The 23182-nt window shown below is 40.2% G+C and overlaps 1 protein-coding gene across 3 annotated transcripts in view; it reads left to right on the forward strand.

Annotated features, from left to right (window-relative positions):
* The window catches only part of LOC110945292 (uncharacterized), a 119705-nt gene that overhangs the window by 76574 nt on the left and 19949 nt on the right, over positions 1–23182 (forward strand). For 2 of the 3 annotated variants that reach the window (XM_051953533.1, XM_051953531.1), the window contains exons 1-4: positions 19817–20109; positions 20253–20324; positions 21220–21897; positions 22810–23092. In XM_051953533.1, the coding sequence (XP_051809493.1) occupies positions 19911–20109; positions 20253–20324; positions 21220–21897; positions 22810–23092 (1232 nt within the window). In that variant the 5' untranslated portion in view covers positions 19817–19910. Of the gene's footprint in view, positions 1–19816; positions 20110–20252; positions 20325–21219; positions 21898–22809; positions 23093–23182 lie in introns of those variants that run through there. The other variant, XM_051953532.1, reaches the window with a different exon arrangement.

Consider the following 23182-nt stretch of genomic DNA (forward strand, 5'->3'; position numbering starts at 1 on the left):
TAACAGCTCAGCTCCTCCCTCAATCTCTCCGTCTCCTCCTTGATCTGTAGTTTCTTCTCTCTGTTCTTCATCACTCTGACTCTGAGCAGGTTTACATCAACTGTGTGGAACATGCTGTCCATTAAACATATAAAGTTTATAAGTTTAAGAGATAACTGGGCTGATGTAGAAGAAGTAGAATAAAACCTCCATGTGTAACTTTGATTGTAGATCATTTGCAGACATGACTGATCTAAGAATGAGAGCATCACTGTCTTCTGTTCAACAATGACTGAAAATTTTCTTTTTTTCTTGAGATCTGTTCTCATTTGTTTTTATTGTGGTTATTTTATTTTATTTTGTTTTTTGTGTATTTGTTGTTTTCTCCACTTGGTTTCATCTGCTGTCTTTTAATGTCTGCTTTGTACAGCTTCTTGTGAACTGCTCTTTTAACTTCTGTTCCCAGTAATGCAGATGTCTTTGTCTTTACTACTGTGATCTTAACTTAATGACAATAAGCAAAGAAATTCTATAAGAAGATTATTCTAACTTGATGATCGACATGAAAATTGATGAAATTTATGTTTTAAATTTGTTTTTTTTCAATAACAAAGAGTTAAATATAGCAGCAAAGACTGAAGAAGACATTACTGATTTAACTGATTTAATTTACTTCAATGTGTATTTTCCTGAACTGTACGGAAAACCCTGACAGTATTCTAACAAACAAGTGTAACAGAGTGTGTCTCCGTCTCGTGGATGTTGCGGAGTTTTCTGTTGTCTTTGCTCCAAAGGTTTTTGTACAGAGTTTTACTGTTTCCTGTCACTGTGGGCCTCACAGCACAGTAGTACACAGCAGAGTCTGTCACTGCAGCAGAGGAGATCTTCAGGCTGATTTGCTTTTCCTCCACTTGAATTTTCAGTCCAGACTTTTTCTCAAATATTGCTTTTCCTGACCCTGAGTGAGAGATCAGGAACTCTGGAGGTGTTCCTTGAAGTGATCGATACCAGAAGAAATTGTCACTTAAAGAAACAACTTTGGAGTATGTGTAGGTCAGAGTCACAGTGCTGCCTTCTAAACTGGACTCTTCAGCCTTCACCAAAGTCAGTTGTTGACAGTTGACACCTAAATGAAGAGATAAATGATGTTAAGGACCATATTAAAATCTGACCACATGTTTTAATTACTTATAGCAAACAGATCCTATAATGCCATTTCTTCTCCCTGCTTTCACCTACCTTTCAGTGTGATCACAAACAAAGGAAACATGACACAGTAATGCAGTGACAGCATCTTCCACACACTATCTGTTATGTTTGGTTTACAGACTGAATGTATGTGACAGTGGGAGTCCTTTTCTGTTCTGCTCTTTGACAGAGTTGCTCCTCCCTCAACATGTTCCTCCTCTCATATCACTGGATGTTCTCACCAGCAGAACCAAGCCTGAATAGGTTTCACATCTACACAAACACATGAACCTCTGTTATTCTGATGGATTTCATGTTGTTGTGCTTTTAAGTTACTTTACAGAATCATCATTTTACTTATTCTTTTCATCTGGTCATTGAAAATTCAACTCACATCTTTCTCAGAGGAAGGAAAGAGAAGTTCCAAAGCTAATATCCCTTCTGGGTAAATCATTTCTTTATTTTTGTCTGTAAAGGAGGCATGTGATGCTTTGACCTCAGCTGATCCAAAATAGTCAGATTTCATTCTTGACTGCACCTGTGATAGTTTTGAATTGACCATTTATATCCAAGAATATCCCTAAAATGTTGAAAGTAGCACATCTACTATGTCTGCAAAATGATGAACCCAGTGACCAAACAACTACCATCAAATCTGCAAACTCTCATGTTTAACTAAAGTTTTCTGAGGAGCTCATCAATACTCAAATGCATCACTTCATATCAAAGCACTGCTTTTGAAATCCTCATCAGTCTGGTTTCTGACCTGAACATAGCACTTTGACTGCAACATGTGAGGCTGTAAGTTAAAGGCATTATGGAGGATGTTTTTGTTGTTTAATTCGTCTGATTCACATAAAATGAATATACTGATCTTTAGTGGACTTGTACGTATGGTTTCTAAAAGAATAATAATAAAAAGAAATAACTGTGGACATGGCAGGACCTGAAAAACATCAGCCAATCAATGCGCTCGGATCGAGGCGTTTGCTTTGCTCCCTTTCCTGTCAATCAAAAATCTTCTGGTTCAGGCCCAGTTATGTAGATTACGTATGCCTTGGACTTACGTGTTTTCTGTATGTGTTGCTTTGGTATAGCTTCGTAGTTAGCTGGGGACTTGTTTTGCTCATCTTTTTTTACATAATGGCAGATAAAGATCCAGGGGGACCCAGCCGTAAAAGAAAGTCATATTTTGAGGTCAGAGAAAATAAAAGACAACTGGATCACGAGAATGCAAAAACAAAAGTGATTATTGGCGAGTCATTTGGGCAATGGCGTCAGCTCAAGCAACAAATGGACCTAAAGACAGATGCCTTGGTTGCTAAATTCCTTCTGTACAGGTAAAATGTATTATTGTATTATACTGCGGCTGTAGGCAACTTCACGAGTCCTACGATAGTTTCTGGAGGGGGGCGTTTCTTCGTAAATGTTAAGGGGGAGGTTAGAGGGGGATGAGGGAGAGGTTGTATGTGCGCATGCGCATGCTACGTTCAAAGTCGTAGGAAATTAAATCTCCGCTAATGCTTTTAAGTGATTTTTTTCTCAAAACAAGACTGAATGATATGTTGTCCTCTTCACTGATTTGTCTGAAGCATTTGAAACAGTGAATCATGTTCTTCAAACTGTTAGATCAGTTGATGTTGACACAAATGAATGTCGTTATCTTACTGGCAGAACTTAAGCAAAAGGTGAAGACAGCTAACAACTTGATTTTCTTGAAATCACAAAAGTGGGTCACACAGAGCTCAATGCTCAGTCCTCTTCTGCTCACATTGAGGAGGAGACAGGAGACAACAACATCTGCATCTACACAGCGACCAAGCAGGATGACGACGATAATTCTGAGGACGACGATGATTCCAAGCATGAAGAGAATTCCACACCAGCTCACTTTATCCTAAAATATACATATATACATTTCTTGTGTCTTTTTATTCTTTATTCATAATTGTTCTTACTGTTTTGGTATGGAAGAGGTGCACAATACATTAAACTGTGCATTACATTGTGTATAATTGTGTTTGTAATGGATCTAGGTCTTGAATCTCTTGAATTTTAAATCAGTTACTGCCTTGATTTCATTTATTTCTTGTGTGGCTGCTTGTCTTTGGCCCTGTGATCGTTTAACAGTGATTATCAGTCTTGAATGGAATTATGTGAGAGTCAAACACAACCTGTCTGGGTGTTGTTTATAACCCTTCATGGTCAGAGTTTTCCATCTTCTGTTGGCTGATACAAGTCACAAAATAGTTTCATGAACATGACAGTGAGTTCAGAGGACTTCGGTCAGCAGATGTGGAACCAGAAGAACCCTTGTGATGTAGCAGAATGGGAGATTGGCAGCATGAATGAATTGATGTGATGAATCATGTCAACAAGGAGCACAACCTCAGAGGAAGGTTTCCAACATCACATCAAAACATGAGAGCAAGCAGAGGCTGATCTACTGTTAGTCTGCTGTTCCTAATAATATGCTCACAGGGTGTAGATTGTACTGTATCCTAATAAAAACAATACAAGTGTAACAGAGTGTGTCTCCCTCTAGTGGATGTTGTGGAGGTTTCTGTTGTCTTTGCTCCAAAGGTTTTTGTTCAGAGTTTTACTGTTTCCTGTCACTGTGGGCCTCAGAGCACAGTAGTACACAGCAGAGTCAGACAGATGAAGCTTCTGGATCTTCAGAGGAACTGATGTCTCGTTGATTTTAGCATCAAATCTGTCTTTCTGGAACTCTGGAGCATTATTATCTCCTCCATACGTGTTACGGTGTAAAATGTACTTTGGGAAGACATTTACTTCTTGTTTGTACCAGAACAAATTATATTGTGTTGCTGTGGAACTCATCTCAAAAGTACAATCCAGTTTAACCGTGTCTCCTTCAGCAGCAATGACATCTCCTGATGGCTGAATCACTTTGTCTTCTCCTTTACACTCTGACGAACAGAACATGAATCAATAAAGATGTTTGCTTCAAAAAAGAAATCAGCAGCTGTAAAGAGTATTATTTCATGTAGAACAGATGGAACTTTGTGATCTGCTAGTTTTTCTCAGTGAAACTCTGTTCATGTTAAATATGTCACCTACCTCTTATTGTGAGCACAAACAAAGTGACAAACAGACTGAAGTTCACTGACAGCATCTTGAAGATGAAGACAATCTGTCTGTTCTTGGATCAAACTCCACTGTCAAAGTTTGTGTATTTTCTCTACTTTAGTCCCAGTTTAGCTCCTCCCTTCATCCTTTCCTCCTTCCTCTCACAGCTCTGACTAACAGAGTGTTTGTCTCTGCTGATGATGTCATTCACTCACTAACTCAAGATCATTGGAGGAGAGAAACATGTAGAAGAATTGAAGAGGTTCCAGGATAGAACTTCAGGGCCTCTGTAATGAATATTTGTCTGTTTAGAACCAAAGGGAACCAAAAAACAAACAGAAAAGTCTGAAGGATGGTCAACATCATTGAGAAATGTTTAATTAAGCCATCTGATTCCTTGAGCTGTTGAATTAGAAATGAGTGGTCAGCAGTGTTTACTGCATTAATTTACTTATATTTTGAGTGATTATCTGTCAGTCATAAGATAAGATAATCCTTTATTGATCCCCACAGGGGAAATTCAGGTATTGCAGCAGCACAGGGCAAGTACAAGGAATACAAGGGTAGTAGCATGCATTGGGTTCAAGAATTACACATAGTTTTAGGACAAACCAAGGGTGACGTATAATAAACAAAACAAGATGGGGAAACAATAAACTGACCAGCAGCAGCAAACAGTATGAGGTATTCACAATGTCGAAAAAGTGTCATCCAGGAAAACTGAGCTATGCAGTGCAGTGAAGTAAAGTGACAGTGATATTAAAGTGACAGTGTGAAGGGTAGCAAGAGTTAAATATAGTAATCAACAGGAGTTATGTACAGTAATTACAAGGGGGGGGGTCAGTGCAGTGATGTACTGTGGCCTCCGCTGCTGTTTAAGAGTCTGATGGCGATGGGCACAAAGGAGCGCCTGAAGCGCACAGTTCAGCTTCTGGGTGGGATAATGCGTTGGCTGAACGAGCTGCCCATGTCCCACAGCTCCTCGTGGAGAGGGTGAGAGGGGTTGTCCAGGGTTGCACTGATTTTGTCCATGATCCTCCTCTCTGCCACGGTCTCCAGATTGTCCAATTGAAGGCCCACAACAGAACGGGCCTTCTTCACCAGTTTGTTAAGCCTGTTGACCTCACCAGTCTTGATGCCGCCCCACCAGCACACCACGGCAAAGAAGAGTGTGCTGGCCACCACAGACTGGTAGAAAGTCTTCAGGAGCCTGCTGCAGACACCAAACGACCTGAGTCTCCTCAGGAAGAACAATCTGCTCTGTCCCTTCCTGAAGAGGGCGTCCGTGTTGTGGGACCAGTCCAGTTTATTGTTGATGTGGACCCCAAGGTACCGATATGAGTCCACCCTCTCCACTTCCTCCCCCTGGATGATGATGGGGGCAGGGGACCTCCTGCTCCACCGGTAGTCCACAACCACCTCCTTGGTTTTGCTGATGTTGAGCTTCAGGTTGCTGCGGTCACACCACATGACGAAGCTCTCAATCAGTCCTCTGTACTCCCCCTCGTCATCATCAGTAATGCATCCAACAATGGAGGAGTCATCGGAAAACTTCTGGAGGTGACAGGAGCCAGAGTTGAACTGGAAATCAGAGGTGAAGAGGGTGAAGAGGAAGGGTGCCAGGACGGTTCCTTGGGGTACTCCTGTGCTGCCTGTAACCACCTCAGAGATGCAGCCGTCCGCCCTGACATACTGCGGCCAGCCTGTGAGGTAGTCCAGGATCCAAGTTGTGGTGTCGGGGTGCAGTTGCATCTCCAGCAGCTTCTCCCCCAGGAGGCAGGGCCTGATGGTGTTGAAGGCACTGGAGAAGTCACAGAACATGACTCTCACGGTGTCCCCAGGCCTCTCCAGATGTGACAGGGCCCTGTGGGTGAGGAAGATGATAGCATCCCCCACACTGATATGCTGCTGGTATGCAAACTGCAGGGGCTCCAAGAAAGCAGAGAGCAGAGTCCTCAGGTGTTGAAGAACCAGCCTCTCAAAGGTCTTCATGACATGCGACATCAGTGCCAAAGGTCTGTAGTCATTGAGAGCGCTGGGACGTCTTTTCTTAGGTACCGGGAAGATGCAGGAGGTCTTCCACAGGTTGGGCACCTTCATCAACCTCAGGGAGAGGTGCTGAAAGACTCCAGCAAGCTGCCCGGCACACTCTCTGAGGACCCTGGGGCTGATGTTGTCCGGCCCACTGGCTTTGTTGGTGCGGAGTTTGGAGAGCTCCCTCTGTACCTGGCTGCACGTGAGTGTGAGGCAGGGAGAGAGGGACGGGGAAGGGTGCTGGGTGATGTCAGTGTCCAAGGCGAGTGGGTGGAGGGGTAGGGATGAACTGTCTGTAGGAGCAACTAGCCAGCTGAGGGAGGGGGGCAGAGATGTGTCCATGATGGGGGAGGATCATCAGTCATTAATTGTGTTTTCTAAATGATTTCTTGGATTCTATGTATTTTCCATATATTCAAATGTACAGACTGAATTCTTTATATTCCACACGTTCAGTGGTTGATGTCTCTCCAGTGTTAGCTTGGATGTCAGAAGGACTTACCGTGGGATTTTTCTCTTATTTATACTATTGTTTATAGAATGAAACTTTTGGCAGTTATTAATATGAGGGAGACTTTTGTGGAAAAAATGTACCTCCAGAGTTAAATTTTGAGATGAGGTGTCATGATATGGTGTCTCATTCGGTGGTGTTTATGCATTTTTTATTTACAGTGCGCTCCACATGCCTGAGACAATTTAGAAAAGGAGTAATATTTCCCTCAAATGCTGGAAATAATCAAATACATGTCAATACACAAGAGATTGTGACCTGTAGGAAGAAAACATGTTTCAGAATCTGCATCGTCAGTCAAACTGATGAAATTATTTGCGGAGACCATGACTTGTAGAGTTCAGAATCTTCAGTTGTAGCTTTCAAATGAAAGACAACATTTAAACATTTCTGTTAAACTGCTAAAACATTAAGAAACAAAGGCATTTAAGCAATCCTTTATGGTCGAGTTATGTTTACTTTGATTAAAGTCACCTTACATTGAATTTGTTGTTCGTCCTTCAATTTTAGTGTCTGGTTTGATTTTAAGACTCTGATTTGTTTGTGCAGTCCAATACAACATCCAGTTTTTCAGGGAGTTTTACAGTCCAGCAGCATCAAGAAACACAAAACTATCTCTGTGTTAAAATCTGAGAGCAATGACTGAAACCTCAGAAGAGGAAATTCACAGAGACCCCCTCCATGTCTGACTGGGGCTCAGAGAGAAGATAGAGATGGAGCTGAAGGTAAAGAATCATTTTATAGGAGAGTAACAGAGTGTGTCTCCCGCTAGTGGATACTGAGTTTTCTGTTGTCTTTACTCCAAAGGTTTTTTGTACAGAGTTTTGCTGTTTCCTGTCACTGTGGGCATCAGAGCACAGTAGTACACAGCAGAGTCTGTCACTTCAGCAGAGGAGATCTCCAGATCTACATGTTTTTGTGCTTTGTCAATGTGAGCTGAAAAGTCTGAAAGAGTTGAATGAATGGATCCTGCCTCTGTGATGGAGAGCAGGAACTCTGGTCTGGATCTCTGGTACTGTCGGTACCACTGGATATTGTAGATAGCACCATCATATTCACGGGTCAACTTGATGTTTCTTCCTTCTGCAACAACTTGTTCAGTACTTTCCTGCTTTATGGTGTTCGTGGAGCCCATCACTGCAAAATCAATCATTTATGTCAGTTTGTCTGCAGGAGATTTAAACATCCAGAGACTAAACAGAGGTTCTTTATTTTATGTTTCACATGTGATCAGAATGAGATTCATTTCAAAAAATAACAAAATCCACAAAATCAGAGAAAACACAGTCATTCAGAGATCTTTCTGTCTGCTCTAACACTCACCTATGAAGTTAAAGAAAATGAACAGCAAGTAAATAAACATGTTTTCTGTTGTTGCAGTTGGACAGCAGATGAACAGTGTTGTTCACTGCAACACAAAGAAAAAACTAAGCAGTCTCTTTGTCTCACAGTTCTTCTCCACTTCAAGATCACTGTGTTGAAGTTCTGCACACAGAAATAATCTCATTGGTTGAGCTGGACCTTGGTGGGTGGAGCCAGAGAATAACACAAATAGTGTTTTCTTTCCTGTAAAAGCTGAATTCAGTTGATGAGAATTTTTTTTGTCTCAGAGAAACCAGCCAGTGTCGGAGTTCAGTCCAGATCCAGATGAACATCTACATGATTGTTCTTTGAGAAAATTGCTGTTCTACACAGCAGCATCCAACAATTATTGCAGTAGCCCTATAAGGTGCAGTCAATTCCAGCTATTTTCAGTACAAAAAATCGCTAATATTTTATTTGTAAATAAAAATATGACGAGAAATACAGGGAATATTGGATGCGCATCGCCAGGTGCATTTCCTCGAAAACGACCTATTCGTGGATTATATACCGACTTCAAGACATGTTTTGGACAAAATATGTTACTGGCTTATTTCGTCTGGATTTCCAAGGTTGGATTATGGCCGTTTTTTGTGGAATATTTTCATCCGTGTGTAATAATGAACCCGCAAATGTGAGTCGCGCTGTGTACGTTAAAGCCGTGTATAGAGAACGGATGGATGGATATTCGTTGTTTGTCGGACAAATGTGTTTATATTACCCGCTGTGGTAATCACATCTGAAAGTGGTTTATACCGGCGGATTCATGGGAATCTAAACTTTCCATCGGTGTATAATGTTTCTATCATCGAGTTTGCAGCGTCGGTCAATTAAGCGAAATACTTTAGCGCATCTCAAAGCGGCCCGTATTCGGGCTGCTGAACCTTAATGGGTTAAAATGTCAAAGATAACTATGAACACAAAGTGCACATGTTCATACAGTCATTGAAACAGAACACCATTCTGATTTGTGTTCCTCTTAACAGATTCTCAGTAGGAGGCTGGAGTGTGATGGTGTTATTGGGTAAATAGAGGAACATGTAGGAAAACAAAGAGACTCCAGTTTGATCAGTGATTAGTTCAGACTTGTGTCTTGAGTGCAGTTTACCAATGAAAGGTTTGAAAGGTTGAGTGCTGTTTACAGTGTTGTGTCATCAGAGGAGACATGAAGCGTTATATAAACAGTTGTTGGTGAATCGGCTCATTACAGAGTCTCCTGTGCAGCATTCCTTGATGTCAGTCGCCAACCACAGATGTGTCTTGGGAGGATTCCTATTAACATAAGACACATAAGAGTTTCTTCCAACTTATACGTTTTTGTTCCAGACACTCACAGATGCTGAACTGCAAATCAAGAAAAATGTGTTGCTGCAGTTTGGACTTGTGAGAAGTTTCCAGATACATCAGTAGTCTGAACTCCTTCACTCAGCAGAGTGATCACAAACCTCTCAACATCTGTTAAATATTTCACTATAGGATGTAGGAATTTGACATTAAGGTCAGCTTATTGTAGGTTTTGAGTGGTTTCATTTGGAAAGTTTTAAGTCCTAACCCTGTCGAGGAATACAATGATTCGAGACTTGACAAAAACATGACAACATTGCATTGGAGTGTAAGAGAGTGTGTCTCCCTCTAGTGGATGTTGTGGAGTTTTCTGTTGTCTTTGCTCCAAAGGTTTTTGTACAGATTTTTCAATTTCAATTCAATTTTATTTATATAGCGTCAATTACAGTCAAATCGTCTCAAGACCCTTTACAGAACCCAAATGCCTGACCCCCAGAGCAAGCCCAAAGGCGACAGTGGCAAGGAAAAACACCCTTTTAACAGGGAAGAAACCTCGAGCAGAACCCGGCTCTATATAGGGGGGACCATTCTGCCTGCTGGCCGGGCGGGTTGAGAAGGACAGAGGAGGGCAAGGGGGAGGGATGGGAGAAGAGGGAGGGGTGGGAAAGCAAGGAAAACACAACACACATTTGGATACATGCATGACAGGATATGTGACACTAACAAAGTATAAGCTAACATTGAAAACTGACTCATAGTTTACTCTGATGATGTACGGCTCTGACATTAAACATACTCCATATATAGCTAGCAGTAAAGTTCAAACAGTATGTAAGTTAGCATCACAAGTATAGTGAAGGCGATGCAGAGTTGACTGGTGGAAAAGGGGAGTTGGAAGCAGAGGGATGGAGGAAGGTCAGCAGCAGCATCCCACAGTGGACATGATGGAGACTGGACCAGCTGGTGGAACATCGACCGCAGATCTGAAGCATCCAGCTCTGGGACCAGGGACACTCGAAGAAATAGCACAGGGGGAAACAGAGTGAATGTACTGCAATAACGGTATACATATTAAATGTAAAGGTAGATAGAGAAGGGCGCAGTGCGTCAAGAAAAGTCCCCCAGCAGTGTCAGATCGCACCATTCGTCGTTGTTTGAGCCAAAGTGGACTTCATGGGAGACGACCAAGGAGGACACCACTGCTGGAAAAAAACTCATAAAAAAGCGAGACTGGAATTTGCAAAAATGCATGTTGACAAGCCACAAAGCTTCTGGGAGAATGTCCTTTGGACAGATGAGACCAAACTGGAGCTTTTTGGTAAGGCACATCAACTCTATGTTCATAGACTCAAAAACCAAGCATACGAAGAAAAGAACACTGTCCCTACGGTGAAACATGGAGGAGGCTCAGTAATGTTTTGGGGCTGCTTTGCTGCATCTGGCACAGGGTGTCTTGAAAGTGTGCAAGGTACGATGAAATCTGAAGACTATCAAGGCATTCTGGAGAGAAATGTGCTGCCTGGTGTCAGAAAGCTTGGTCTCAGTCGCAGGTCATGGGTCTTCCAACAGGACAACCATCCAAAACACACAGCCAAAAACACCCAAGAATGGCTGAGAGAAAAGCGTTGGACTATTCTAAAGTGGCCTTCTATGAGCCCAGATCTGAATCCCATTGAACATATGTGGAAGGAGCTGAAACATGCCATTTGGAGAAGACACCCATCAAACCTGAGACAACTGGAGCTGTTTGCTCATGAGGAGTGGGCCAAAATACCTGTTGACAGCTGCAGAACGCTCATTGACAAATACAGAAATCGTTTAATTGCAGTGATTGCCTCAAAAGGTTGTGCAACAAAATATTAAGTTATGGGTACCATCATTTTTGTCCAGCCCTATTTCATTAGTTTGTTTTTTTAAAATAATTATGTTAATCAACAATTCAAAAGTAATGGCTGATTTTGATTTTTTAATTTTCAATAAATTTTTATTTGTTGTTACTTTTGTGAGTTTCAAGTGATTTCAGTGAGAATTGTGGGTTTTTCCTTCTTTAACTGAGGGGTACCAACAATTTTGTCCACGTGTGTATAAGATTTGTCAAAAAGGAACGTTTTAAGCCTGGTCTTAAAAATAGAGAGGGTGTCTGCCTCCCGAACCCAAACTGGGAGCAGGTTCCACAGGAGAGGCGCCTGATAACTGAAGGCTCTGCCTCCCATTCTACTTTTAGAAATTCTAGGAACAACAAGTAAGCCTGCAGTTTGAGAGCGAAGAGTTCTACTGGGATAATATTGTACTATCAGATCTTTAAGATATGATGGAGATTGGTTATTAAGAGCTTTATATGTCAGAAGAAGGATTTTAAATTCTATTCTGGATTTAACAGGAAGCCAGTGAAGAGAAGCAAGTATAGGGGAAATATGATCTCTTTTGCTAACTCCTGTCAGTACTCTCGCAGCAGCGTTTTGGATCAACTGTAGATGTTTAAGAGAGAGCTTAAACTTGCTGTTTCCTGTCAATGTGGGCTTCACAGCACAGTAGTACACAGCAGAGCCTGTTGCTGCAGCAGAGGAGATCTTCATACCGATTTGTTTTTTCATCAGAACTCACAGAAACAGACAGTCCAGCTTTTGTTTCATTTTGTGTTCCCAAATGATAGATGAGGAACTGTGGAAGTTTTCCTGGATGTTGTTGATACCAGAAGAAATTATCATAAGTAGCAGCTTTGGAGTTTGTGTAGGTCAGAGTCACAGTGCTGCCTTCTAAACTGGACTCCTCATCCTTCACTGCAGTCAGTTGTTGACAGTTGACACCTAAAGAAGAGAGAAATGATGATAAATACCATATTGATGTTTGAGCACTTTTTCAGTTGACTTTCAGCAAACAAATCCATTAAAGATATTTCTTCTTGCTGCTGTTGAAGAAATTTCACTCTCGGTCCTTCAAAGTTTGCTGTAATGGTGTGATTTTATTAGTATTTCCGGTAATACGGTGGATTTACCGACACAGAGTATGGGTCTGTAAGGGTAATTCGACCCAGAGCATTTTCAGGGCACACATTTTATAGGAATGTCAGAAGATGGATCAAAGGGTAGGGAGGGGCTGTACGCAAATACAGAGGATGAGACAAAAGGGACATCTCAGAGGATGGATAAAAGGGTTGGGAGGGGGTTGTAAATAAATGTAAAACAACAGAACAAAAGGGCAATTGGGTAACAGGAGGTAAGACGGGGGGTATGGCAGAAAGGTGTGATAACAGGAGGTAAGAGGGGGTATGGCAGACAGTAACAAAGGATAAGAAATAGTGAAGGTGTGATAACAGGAGGTAGGGCGGGGTATGGCAGACAGTATCAAAGAATGAGTCTGGTGACATGCAACAGTACCGACAATATGTGGGCTATTTCTCCATCACATATTGGAATAAGCTTCTACTACATTTAACCATGATAAATAATAAAGCAAGATTCAAAAATAGATTAAGAGAAACGGTATTTAGCAAGGAAGTCAGCTTCTACTTCGTTGGTTTATTCTGAAATTCTGAGTGTGTAAAATGGAATAAATTTCTTATTTATTTTATTTTTTAAATTTATTTTTTGTTGTTGTTTCAACAATTTAAGGGTTGAATTCCATTACATCACAGAATATTAGTTTTTTTTGTTTAGATTTAGTTAGATTTTAATTGTAAGGACTGTATTTTATGGTATTATGTTTGAAGTTTGAAATGTAAATTTTTGGACTCCAGGAAGAATAGTCTTCACTGCAGTGAGGACTAATGGGGATCCGTAATAAACAAAACATAAACATAAACGGACATTTCTCCTTCACCTGCACATCACGGACATCTGAGAAACTATGACAGTATGTAAGCTGAGGAACACTTGAATTCAATGGGGATTAATAAAGTATCTGTCCATCTATTGATGCAGTGGGAGTCCTTTTCTCTTCTACTCTTTCACAGTGTTGCTCCTCCCGCAGCATGTTCCTCCCTTGTTTTCTGAGGGCTGAATACAAATGAAAAAAAGACCAACTCCATACGAAGTTCTAAGACATTGTTTAAGACTGTTTTATAGCTCTAAACAATACCATAGCTGAAGGATTTAGCTTTATCACAACCACACAAAAAATAGTGGACCTCATTGCATCCATGAGAAACAACAATCTAACAGAGGTAAAAGCAACTCTTTTAATCTGAGCACTTTTTACTGGTCAAATACCTTCTTCCATGAAAGGATGGCAGTAACATCACTGACGATATCTGAGGTAAGATCCCACAAGGAGGTACAAGAAGTAAACTACCGACAAGAGCTGGAAAAGGAGTCACAAGCTGCTGACATTCATCTTTTAACCAACTTTCCTCTGGAGTAGCTGCACTGTGTTTAGATTTGGTCTTCCAAAAGTAAATGAGGGATGAGAACCACTCAGAATTATCATCAGCATTAAATTAAATTAAATTAATTTATAGACGTGGGCGAGTTGACCCGGTTTGGGGCATTTCGCCTCTCATCCAGCAGGAAGAACTGAAGGGGCCTCTTGGGTAGGGGGTGCAGGTGTTCGGTCTGGGTCGGCATGTTTGTTGGCTGGAGATTCTTCATTGTCGAGATTGCTGTGAAATTATCATGCATATGCAAATACAACTGTACTATCCGGGATTGTACAATATCTGTTGAATGTCGATGTCTGGTTGAGTCTGTCTGAAATGTGTGTTTTTAGTGTATATTTTATATTATGTGATGATTATGACCTTTTATGTTTTTATTTTTTAACTTGCACCAGGGGCGGATCGAGGATTCTCGGAGATCAGGGGCTTAGCCCTGAGGGTGCAGATGGCGATTTATTTTTTCCGGCTTTTTTTGTGCCATGCACACAAAACTATCTTTTTTTTTCTTTTTTTTTTTTTTTACATCAACTTACCACTAATTCAAAGCTGAGAAAGGCACGGAGAACGCTTAAAAATCAGACCCTTTAATGATGCAAATGTCTTACCACCAGCAGCCTTGAAGTCATTGTTTTATGCCTCATGTTCACTGAAACAGCACATGGTGGTTCACTGGCTGATGCCACTGCAGATGACACACTGTCTGCACTGCAGGATGGCAGCTGACCTATATTTCAAAATATACATACACACAGGCTGTAAGTTAAATGTGTAAAGTGGCTTCTGCATGATTTCTATAACGTTAACATCAGTGGTGGACAGTACATTTACAATTTTTAGTCACTTTTACTTTACTTTGGTATTTCCATTTTAAGGTACATATCAGAGGGAAATATTGTCCTTCCACTCAACTACATTTATTTGACAGCTTTAGTTACTTTTTAGATAACGATTCATAAAATTCATGTGAAAATACCCACATGCTGAGTTTAAATGTTTGAAATGTTTCTTGATGAGATTAGAAAATTCTCCGTCTTCTTCAAATGAACTGTATTAAACTCCCTTGGATTAGCTGAAAAATACATCGTTATTAACTGTTGATTGAACCACCCAAAATTGTACATACTAGCTAAAATTAGCACAAGCTTAAACATCTGCAGTAGTAATATACAGTATAATAATCCATCCCATATAATGGCAAAGCACTGACAGGGAGCATTTTTCTGCACAATGAATACTTCAATCATTTTGCTAGTAATACTTTTCATTCATATTTCATAAAGAGTTTTTAGTCTTATCCTGGAATGCAACATTGATCTTGCTGTCTTTCATTTTCAGTCCGGTTGTGTTGTTGTTGGTATTAACGGATAATACTGATAGCCAGCTAGCAAAATCAGTCAAAGTTTCACAAACCGGGAACATCAGTCTGTCTAGCAGCTTCTGCTGCTGCTTCTGCTGCTGCTGGTGGCGACGTCCGCTTTTTGAAAAAGCTTCTGATATCCATTACTTGAGTCAACGCTGGTTGGCAGTAGAATCCATAGACATATATACACACGTGGACAAAATTGTTGGTACCCCTCAGTTAAAGAAGGAAAAACCCACAATTCTCACTGAAATCACTTGAAACTCACAAAAGTAACAATAAATAAAAATTTATTGAAAATTAAATAGTCAAAATCAGCCATCACTTTTGAATTGTTGATTAACATAATTATTTAAAAAACAAACTAATGAAATAGGGCTGGACAAAAATGATGGTACCCATAACTTAATATTTTGTTGCACAACCTTTTGAGGCAATCACTGCAATTAAACGATTTCTGTATTTGTCAATGAGCGTTCTGCAGCTGTCAACAGGTATTTTGGCCCACTCCTCATGAGCAAACAGCTCCAGTTGTCTCAGGTTTGATGGGTGTCTTCTCCAAATGGCATGTTTCAGCTCCTTCCACATATGTTCAATGGGATTCAGATCTGGGCTCATAGAAGGCCACTTTAGAATAGTCCAACGCTTTTCTCTCAGCCATTCTTGGGTGTTTTTGGCTGTGTGTTTTGGATCGTTGTCCTGTTGGAAGACCCATGACCTGCGACTGAGACCAAGCTTTCTGACACTAGGCAGCACATTTCTCTCCAGAATGCCTTGATAGTCTTCAGATTTCATCGTACCTTGCACACTTTCAAGACACCCTGTGCCAGATGCAGCAAAGCAGCCCCAAAACATTACTGAGCCTCCTCCATGTTTCACCGTAGGGACAGTGTTCTTTTCTTCGTATGCTTGGTTTTTGAGTCTATGAACATAGAGTTGATGTGCCTTACCAAAAAGCTCCAGTTTGGTCTCATCTGTCCAAAGGACATTCTCCCAGAAGCTTTGTGGCTTGTCAACATGCATTTTTGCAAATTCCAGTCTCGCTTTTTTATGAGTTTTTTTCAGCAGTGGTGTCCTCCTTGGTCGTCTCCCATGACGTCCACTTTGGCTCAAACAACGACGAATGGTGCGATCTGACACTGATGTACCTTGGCCTTGGAGTTCACCTTTAATTTCTTTGGAGGTTGCTCTGGGCTCTTTGGATACAATTCCAACGATCCGTCTCTTCAATTTGTCATCAATTTTCCTCTTGCGGCCACGTCCAGGGAGGTTGGCTACTGTCCCGTGGGTCTTGAACTTCTGAATAATATGAGCCACTGTTGTCACAGGAACTTCAAGCTGTTTAGAGATGGTCTTATAGCCTTTACCTTTAAGATGTTTGTCTATAATTTTTTTTCGGATGTCCTGGGACAATTCTCTCCTTCGCTTTCTGTTGTCCATGTTCAGTGTGGTACACACCTTTTCACCAAACAGCAGGGTGACTACTTGTCTCCCTTTAAATAGGCAGACTGACTGATTATGAGTTTGGAAACACCTGTGATGTCAATTAAATGACACACCTGAGTTAATCATGTCACTCTGGTCAAATAGTTTTCAATCTTTTATAGAGGTACCATCATTTTTGTCCAGGCCTGTTTCATTAGTTTGTTTTTTTTAAATAATTATGTTAATCAACTATTCAAAAGTAATGGCTGTTTTTGATTATTTAATTTTCAATAAATTTTTATTTATTGTTACTTTTGTGAGTTTCAAGTGATTTCAGTGAGAATTATGGGTTTTTCCTTCTTTAACTGAGGGGTACCAACAATTTTGTCCACGTGTGTAGGTAGACGCCTCACAGGCTGTCGAGAGACGTGCTTACAGCGCCGCCATCTTGGACCGGGGCCAGCCGAGGCAGCGGTGTATAGAAGTCTATGGAGGAGAGAGGTACTGCTGAATCTAAAAGTGGAATTATTCGCCGAATTTTGAACCGATTGCCAAACTGTTTGATTTTTAGAAACGTCACACGTGTAGCTACTATACAAAGTGCTTGGATATTTTTTTACAATGCTGGTTTTGCCACTCAACACTTAGATGCCGGACTTCTGTTCAGCCTATGGATGCTCTAATGAGCGCCGTAAGGGAACAAGAGCATGTGGGATTACTTTTCACATGTAAGATGTATGTAAGGAATAATAAATTGTTAGCAGGTTGTCATAGCTGGAGTGAAATAAACGCCGAGAAGACGGATAGAACCCCTCAGCTCCGTGTCTGGCTTCTACCCATGATCTAACCAGCTCTCTACATCATTCTGTGTATTACACAGCTGCTTACCGGTGAAATAACTAATCTGAGACAATTTTTTGTTTAAAATTCGATGTTATGAATCTAGCGTTCCTAGCAACTTACTGCAGTAATTGGTGGGTTAGAATACAGCATCTTATTGATCTAATAGCCCTGATTTATGATGGAACTATTTTTGTTGTAGACAATTCTTTATCTCTAGCTACTTTTCTCACATGTTTAAGCTTTCCCAAAGAACGTGATTTATACACGTGATATAATAGTATTAATAACAGTAATAATAATGATAAAAATAATGGTAATAATAGCAGTAATAACAGTAATAATTGACATAATATTGAGTAGTAATAATTATTATTATTATTATTATTAACAGTAGTAATAATAGCAGTATGGCAAAACCTGCATTGTAAAAAAATATCCGAGCACCTTGTATAGTAGCTACACGTGTGACGTTTCTAAAAATCAAACAGTTTGGCAATCGGTTCAAAATTCGGCGAATAATTCCACTTTTAGATTCAGCAGTACCTCTCTCCTATGGAGCAATAGGAGTGCCAAATCAAAATATAAATAAATAAATAAATAAATAAATGTGGAAATATAAAGAGAAATAAATAAATAAATAAATAAATGTGGAAATATAAAGAGAAATAAATAAATAAATAAATAAATAAATGTGGAAATATAAAGAGAAATAAATAAATAAATAAATAAATGTGGAAATATAAAGAGAAATAAATAAATAAATAAATAAATGTGGTAATATAAAGAGAAATAAATAAATAAATAAAAAGGAAAATTTTGTCTTTGCTTTTACCTTTTCTGTTTTTCCTTTTATTTATTTATTTATTTATTTCTCTTTATATTTCCACATTTATTTATTTAATTATTTATTTCTCTTTATATTTCCACATTTATTTATTTAATTATTTATTTATTTATTTCCCTTTATATTTCCTCAGTCCACCAAGAAAAGGAAAAATGCAAATCAGTTTGCTCTGGGCGGGGATTCTGAACACAGGAGTCCTGCCTGACACCAGCTCCCAGCACGGCTGAAGTGAAGCCATGTCACCGTTGAGCTTCGGCTTATTCTGCCACACTGATAAGAAAATAAACATTAATTTACCGAATTAGCAGCGTCCTTTCAGTGTCTGATGGCAGAATCAGCCGAAGTTCCACGGTGACACGGCTTCACTTCAGCCGTGATCGGAGCTGGCGTCAGGACAGAAACCTGTGTGCGGGTACGACTCCCCACCCTGAAAAGGAAGCCCCGCCCAGAGCAAACTGATTTGCATTTTTCTATTTCATGGTGTCAGGCATTATGAAATAACCACCAAGAAATAAAATGCAAATCAGTTTGCTTTCACTTGGTGGACTGAGCTGTCAATCAAATGGCTCTAGGCGGGGCTTCCTCGTCGTTCCTGATCACAGGCATATGAAGAGTAGACACGACACGCCCCTCTGAGCGGCCTGTGATCAGGAACGACGAGGAAGCCCCGCCTAGAGCCATTTGATTGACAGCTCAGTCCACCAAGTGAAAGCAAACTGATTTGCATTTTATTTCTTGGTGGTTATTTCATAATGCCTGACACCATGAAATAGAAAAATGCAAATCAGTTTGCTCTGGGCGGGGCTTCCTTTTCAGGGTGGGGAGTCGTACCCGCACACAGGCTTCTTTCCTGACGCCAGCTCCGACCACGGCTGAAGTGAAGCCGTGTCACCGTGGAACTTCGGCTGATTCTGCCATCAGACACTGAAAGGACGCTGCTAATTCGGTAAATTAATGTTTATTTTCTTATCAGTGGCAGAATAAGCCGAAGCTCAACGGTGACATGGCTTCACTTCAGCCGTGCTTGGGAGCTGGTGTCAGGCAGGACTCCTGTGTTCAGAATCCCCGCCCAGAGCAAACTGATTTGCATTTTTCCTTTTCTTGGTGGACTGAGGAAATATAAAGGGAAATAAATAAATAAATAAATGTGGAAATATAAAGAGAAATAAATAATTAAATAAATAAATGTGGAAATATAAAGAGAAATAAATAAATAAAAGGAAAAACAGAAAAGGTAAAAGCAAAGACAAAATTTTCCTTTTTATTTATTTATTTATTTATTTATCTTTATATTTCCACATTTATTTATTTATTTATTTATTTCTCTTGATATGTCCACATTTATTTATTTATTTATTTATTTATATTTTGATTTGGCACTCCTATTACTCCATACATTTTAGCACCAGTGGTTGGAAATACTTCACATCACATCAAATCTCTTTCATCTAAATCTGAGTCTTGAGAGAGATAGAGGAACAAGGCGGAACAAAAGTTACGTCGCTGTTTCTGACGGAGCTTCACTGCGTGACACCAGGCGGAAATAAAATGCTCCAGCAGCGTGAGTTTTCCTCATGTGTGGACTGAGCTGGAAGACGGTTGTTTTGTAGTGTCTCAGATGAATATTTGTTCAGATGAAGTAACGATGAGTTCAGTCCAGAATCTGAGAGAGTTGATCAACGAGCGACTAACTGCTGCTGCTGAAGAAATATTCAGAGAGTTTGAGAAAACCATCGTCCAGTACGAGGAGGAGATCGATCGTCAGCGCAGACTGCTGGATAACATCTGGAAACCACAGATAACACAACACACAGCAGGTTTGTAGAACTGTGATGGTCTGAATGAGTTAACTGATAAATATGAATCATGATGATAAATTGAAGTTAATAAATAGATGGTAGTGCGTGTTTAACTAGCATCACATTAGTAACATTTTTCTTGTGTCCCTTTGTCCACCCAGTCCTCCCACAGGTAGAGATCTGTAACGAAGAGGATAACAACTGGAAATTACAAATAACGTTGCACACAACAGGTATGTAGATCTGTGATGAACTAATAAATGAATCAGACTGTAGGATCCTAATTAGAGCTTGGAGTTACATTTATTTTTAGCTTCAAGCAGAAATTACAGCAGCAATTGTTGTTCTGACAGAAACAACATGAATTAATCTGTTTTTAAAAACAGAAACATTAAACACACACTTTGTATTAAACACAAAAAAACTGAAGTGATTGCTGTGAAAAATAAAGAATCTGAGCTAACAAATGCTAAACAATTTGGAGGGTGAATCAAATTGCAAATATTCTGATCAATATTTTGGTTTGACTTATAATGTTTTTTAAAAGTCAAGTTTCAAATCAATATTCATTATTCACTGTGTAATAGATTTACAGCATCTAATGTAACATTACCACAGAAACCACCATCCAATGTGTGACTGTCACACTAAGAGGACACATGAATCTGTAAAACTGTGAACTCAAAGTCTAAACTGGGGTCAGATGTGCTGCAAATAATTAATAAATATGATGAGACTGCTTTGGTTTGTTGAACCACATATTATAAAGCAATCAGTGAGCATAGACAGCCTCTTAAAACATCAGCCCCTTCACAATAAAACTGAACAACAGTATCCATCTTATTTAGTAACTTTACCTCTCATGTCCTGAATTGTAACCTTTGTGATTTGCTAAGTGCATTTTTTCATTTTGTAATTTCCTATCAAAATTGGTTCATTGTTCAGCCCTCATGATTTAACTAAATCATGCCGTCATCACAGTGTAAAAGTCAGACTTCTGGGTGGATGTGTGGAATGCCCTGCCACAAAACAGAATCTGGATAAGATGAAGAGCATCAACAGATGGAAGTGCGTATTTAACTAGCATCACATTAGTAACATTTTTCTTGTGTCCCTTTGTCCATCCAGAACTCCCGCTGCAACAGATCTGTACGGAGGAGGAGGAGGTTCCTGCTGAGCAGAATGTCTGTAACCAGGAGAGGAACTCCAGTGTGGACCAGGAGGATCCAGAGCCTCTACAGATGAAAGAGGAACACATGGAAATCTGCACCAATCTGGACCAGGAGGATCCAGAGCCTCTACAGATGAAAGAGGAACACATGGAAATCTGCAACAGTCTGGACCAGGAGAACCCAGAGCCTCCACAGCTCAAAGAGGAACAAGAGGAACTCTGCACCAATCTGGACCAGGAGAACCCAGAGCCTCCACAGATGAAAGAGGAACATGAGGAACTCTGCAACAGTCGGGACCAGGAGAACCCAGAGCCTCTACAGCTCAAAGAGGAACAAGAGGAACTCTGCAACAGTCGGGACCAGGAGAACCCAGAGCCTCTACAGCTCAAAGAGGAACATGAGGAACTTTGCAACAGTCGGGACAGACAGCAGTCTGGACAGACGGCAGCAGCAGATACGAGTCAGAAAGCAGATAGCTTTATGCTAGTTCAGTACAAGTCTAAATGTGAAGAATTGGCAAGAGAAAAATTCAGTATCTCTGAAGACACAATTGGCCATTATGAAGAAGCGACTGATTGTCACCGCAGACCATTTAATATCACCAAGAATCTCCAAATAAAGTTACACAGAATAGGTATGTAAAACTGTTGCTCTGATGGAACTAACTAATTAATGTGATTCATGTAGGATCCTTATCAGCCTTATATGACAGTTATTTTGAAGACTGTCATAAATGGCATGAGTGCATCCCTTTCCTAAACATGTGATATTAAACCCACAGTGTGCATAGTCTCAGGGGAAACCGGCTTGAATTCTTACAAAGCAGTCATGTTTCTTTTCGGTTCACTGATATGTGGGAACAGGTGTACTTTGGAAGAGTCTTTTTTTTCTTGTTGGCTTTTTTCATTCATAGTATTTATCTATCCTCCAGTACTTTTAAAATCAAACTTGTCTTAAAGTCTGTCCTCCTGTGCTTGTCAGCAGATGCACCTGTAATGTTACCAATAGCTGAGCTGTTCATACTCTGATCAGAACTGGCTTCCCTTCCTGACTTCTGCTGCTTTCAGCATATTTAGATTTAGTATCAGAGATTTAAAGTGTCTTGACATTTTTTTTATGAATATCTTTTTAACTCTGAGATTCTCTTTGCTTAAACTGACGTGATCAGCTGATGCTTTGAATAGAGGAGACATCTTATTCTATTGCAGTAGTTGGAACTACAGTCCTCTCTGATTTTACAGCAGTGTTACAGAGTAATGGTTGTTATGCCTTTTGAAATAATTATCGTTGAGTGCAATCAGCTGTTTTCTGTCACAGCTGACAAGTGTAATTATCAGCACGGTCTAAAACTAGGAAGCTGCTGTCTGAATGGTTGTATAGTGAGCTTTGTGAAGAACAGTATCAACTCAGAAGTCACTCTGACTCTGGTGCACACAGATCATTTTTATCATTTTAACACTTTGCCAATAGTTCAGACTTGTATGTTTATGCTCAACATAGGTGTGACTGATTTTTTTTTCTCTCTCGTGTTTGTTTTTCCCTCCAGACCTTCAACAGCAACATATTTATGAGGAGCAGGAGGTTGTCAGTGATCACCTACTCCGTAACCAAGAGAGGAACTTCTGCTTGGATCAGAAGGATCTAGAGTCTCGACAGATTAAAGAAGCACAGGAGAAACGCTACCTCAGCCGAGACCAGGACATTCCAAAACTTCCACAGATTAAAGAGCAACAAAAGGAACTCTACTGCAGTCAGGAGAGAGAGCAGCTTGATGCCTTTAAGGGGACTTCTGAAGAAAGTGATCACAGTGAACCAGAACCTCCAAAATGGTAAGAACAAACTTCTTTCTTTTTTTTTCTGGGTATAAAGGTTACAACATGGTTGAGCCACAGTAAATGCCTAGGGTTAGGGTTATTCAT

This window comes from Acanthochromis polyacanthus, chromosome 9 (assembly GCF_021347895.1).
Source record: "Acanthochromis polyacanthus isolate Apoly-LR-REF ecotype Palm Island chromosome 9, KAUST_Apoly_ChrSc, whole genome shotgun sequence".
Classification (NCBI taxonomy): Eukaryota; Metazoa; Chordata; class Actinopteri; family Pomacentridae; genus Acanthochromis; species Acanthochromis polyacanthus.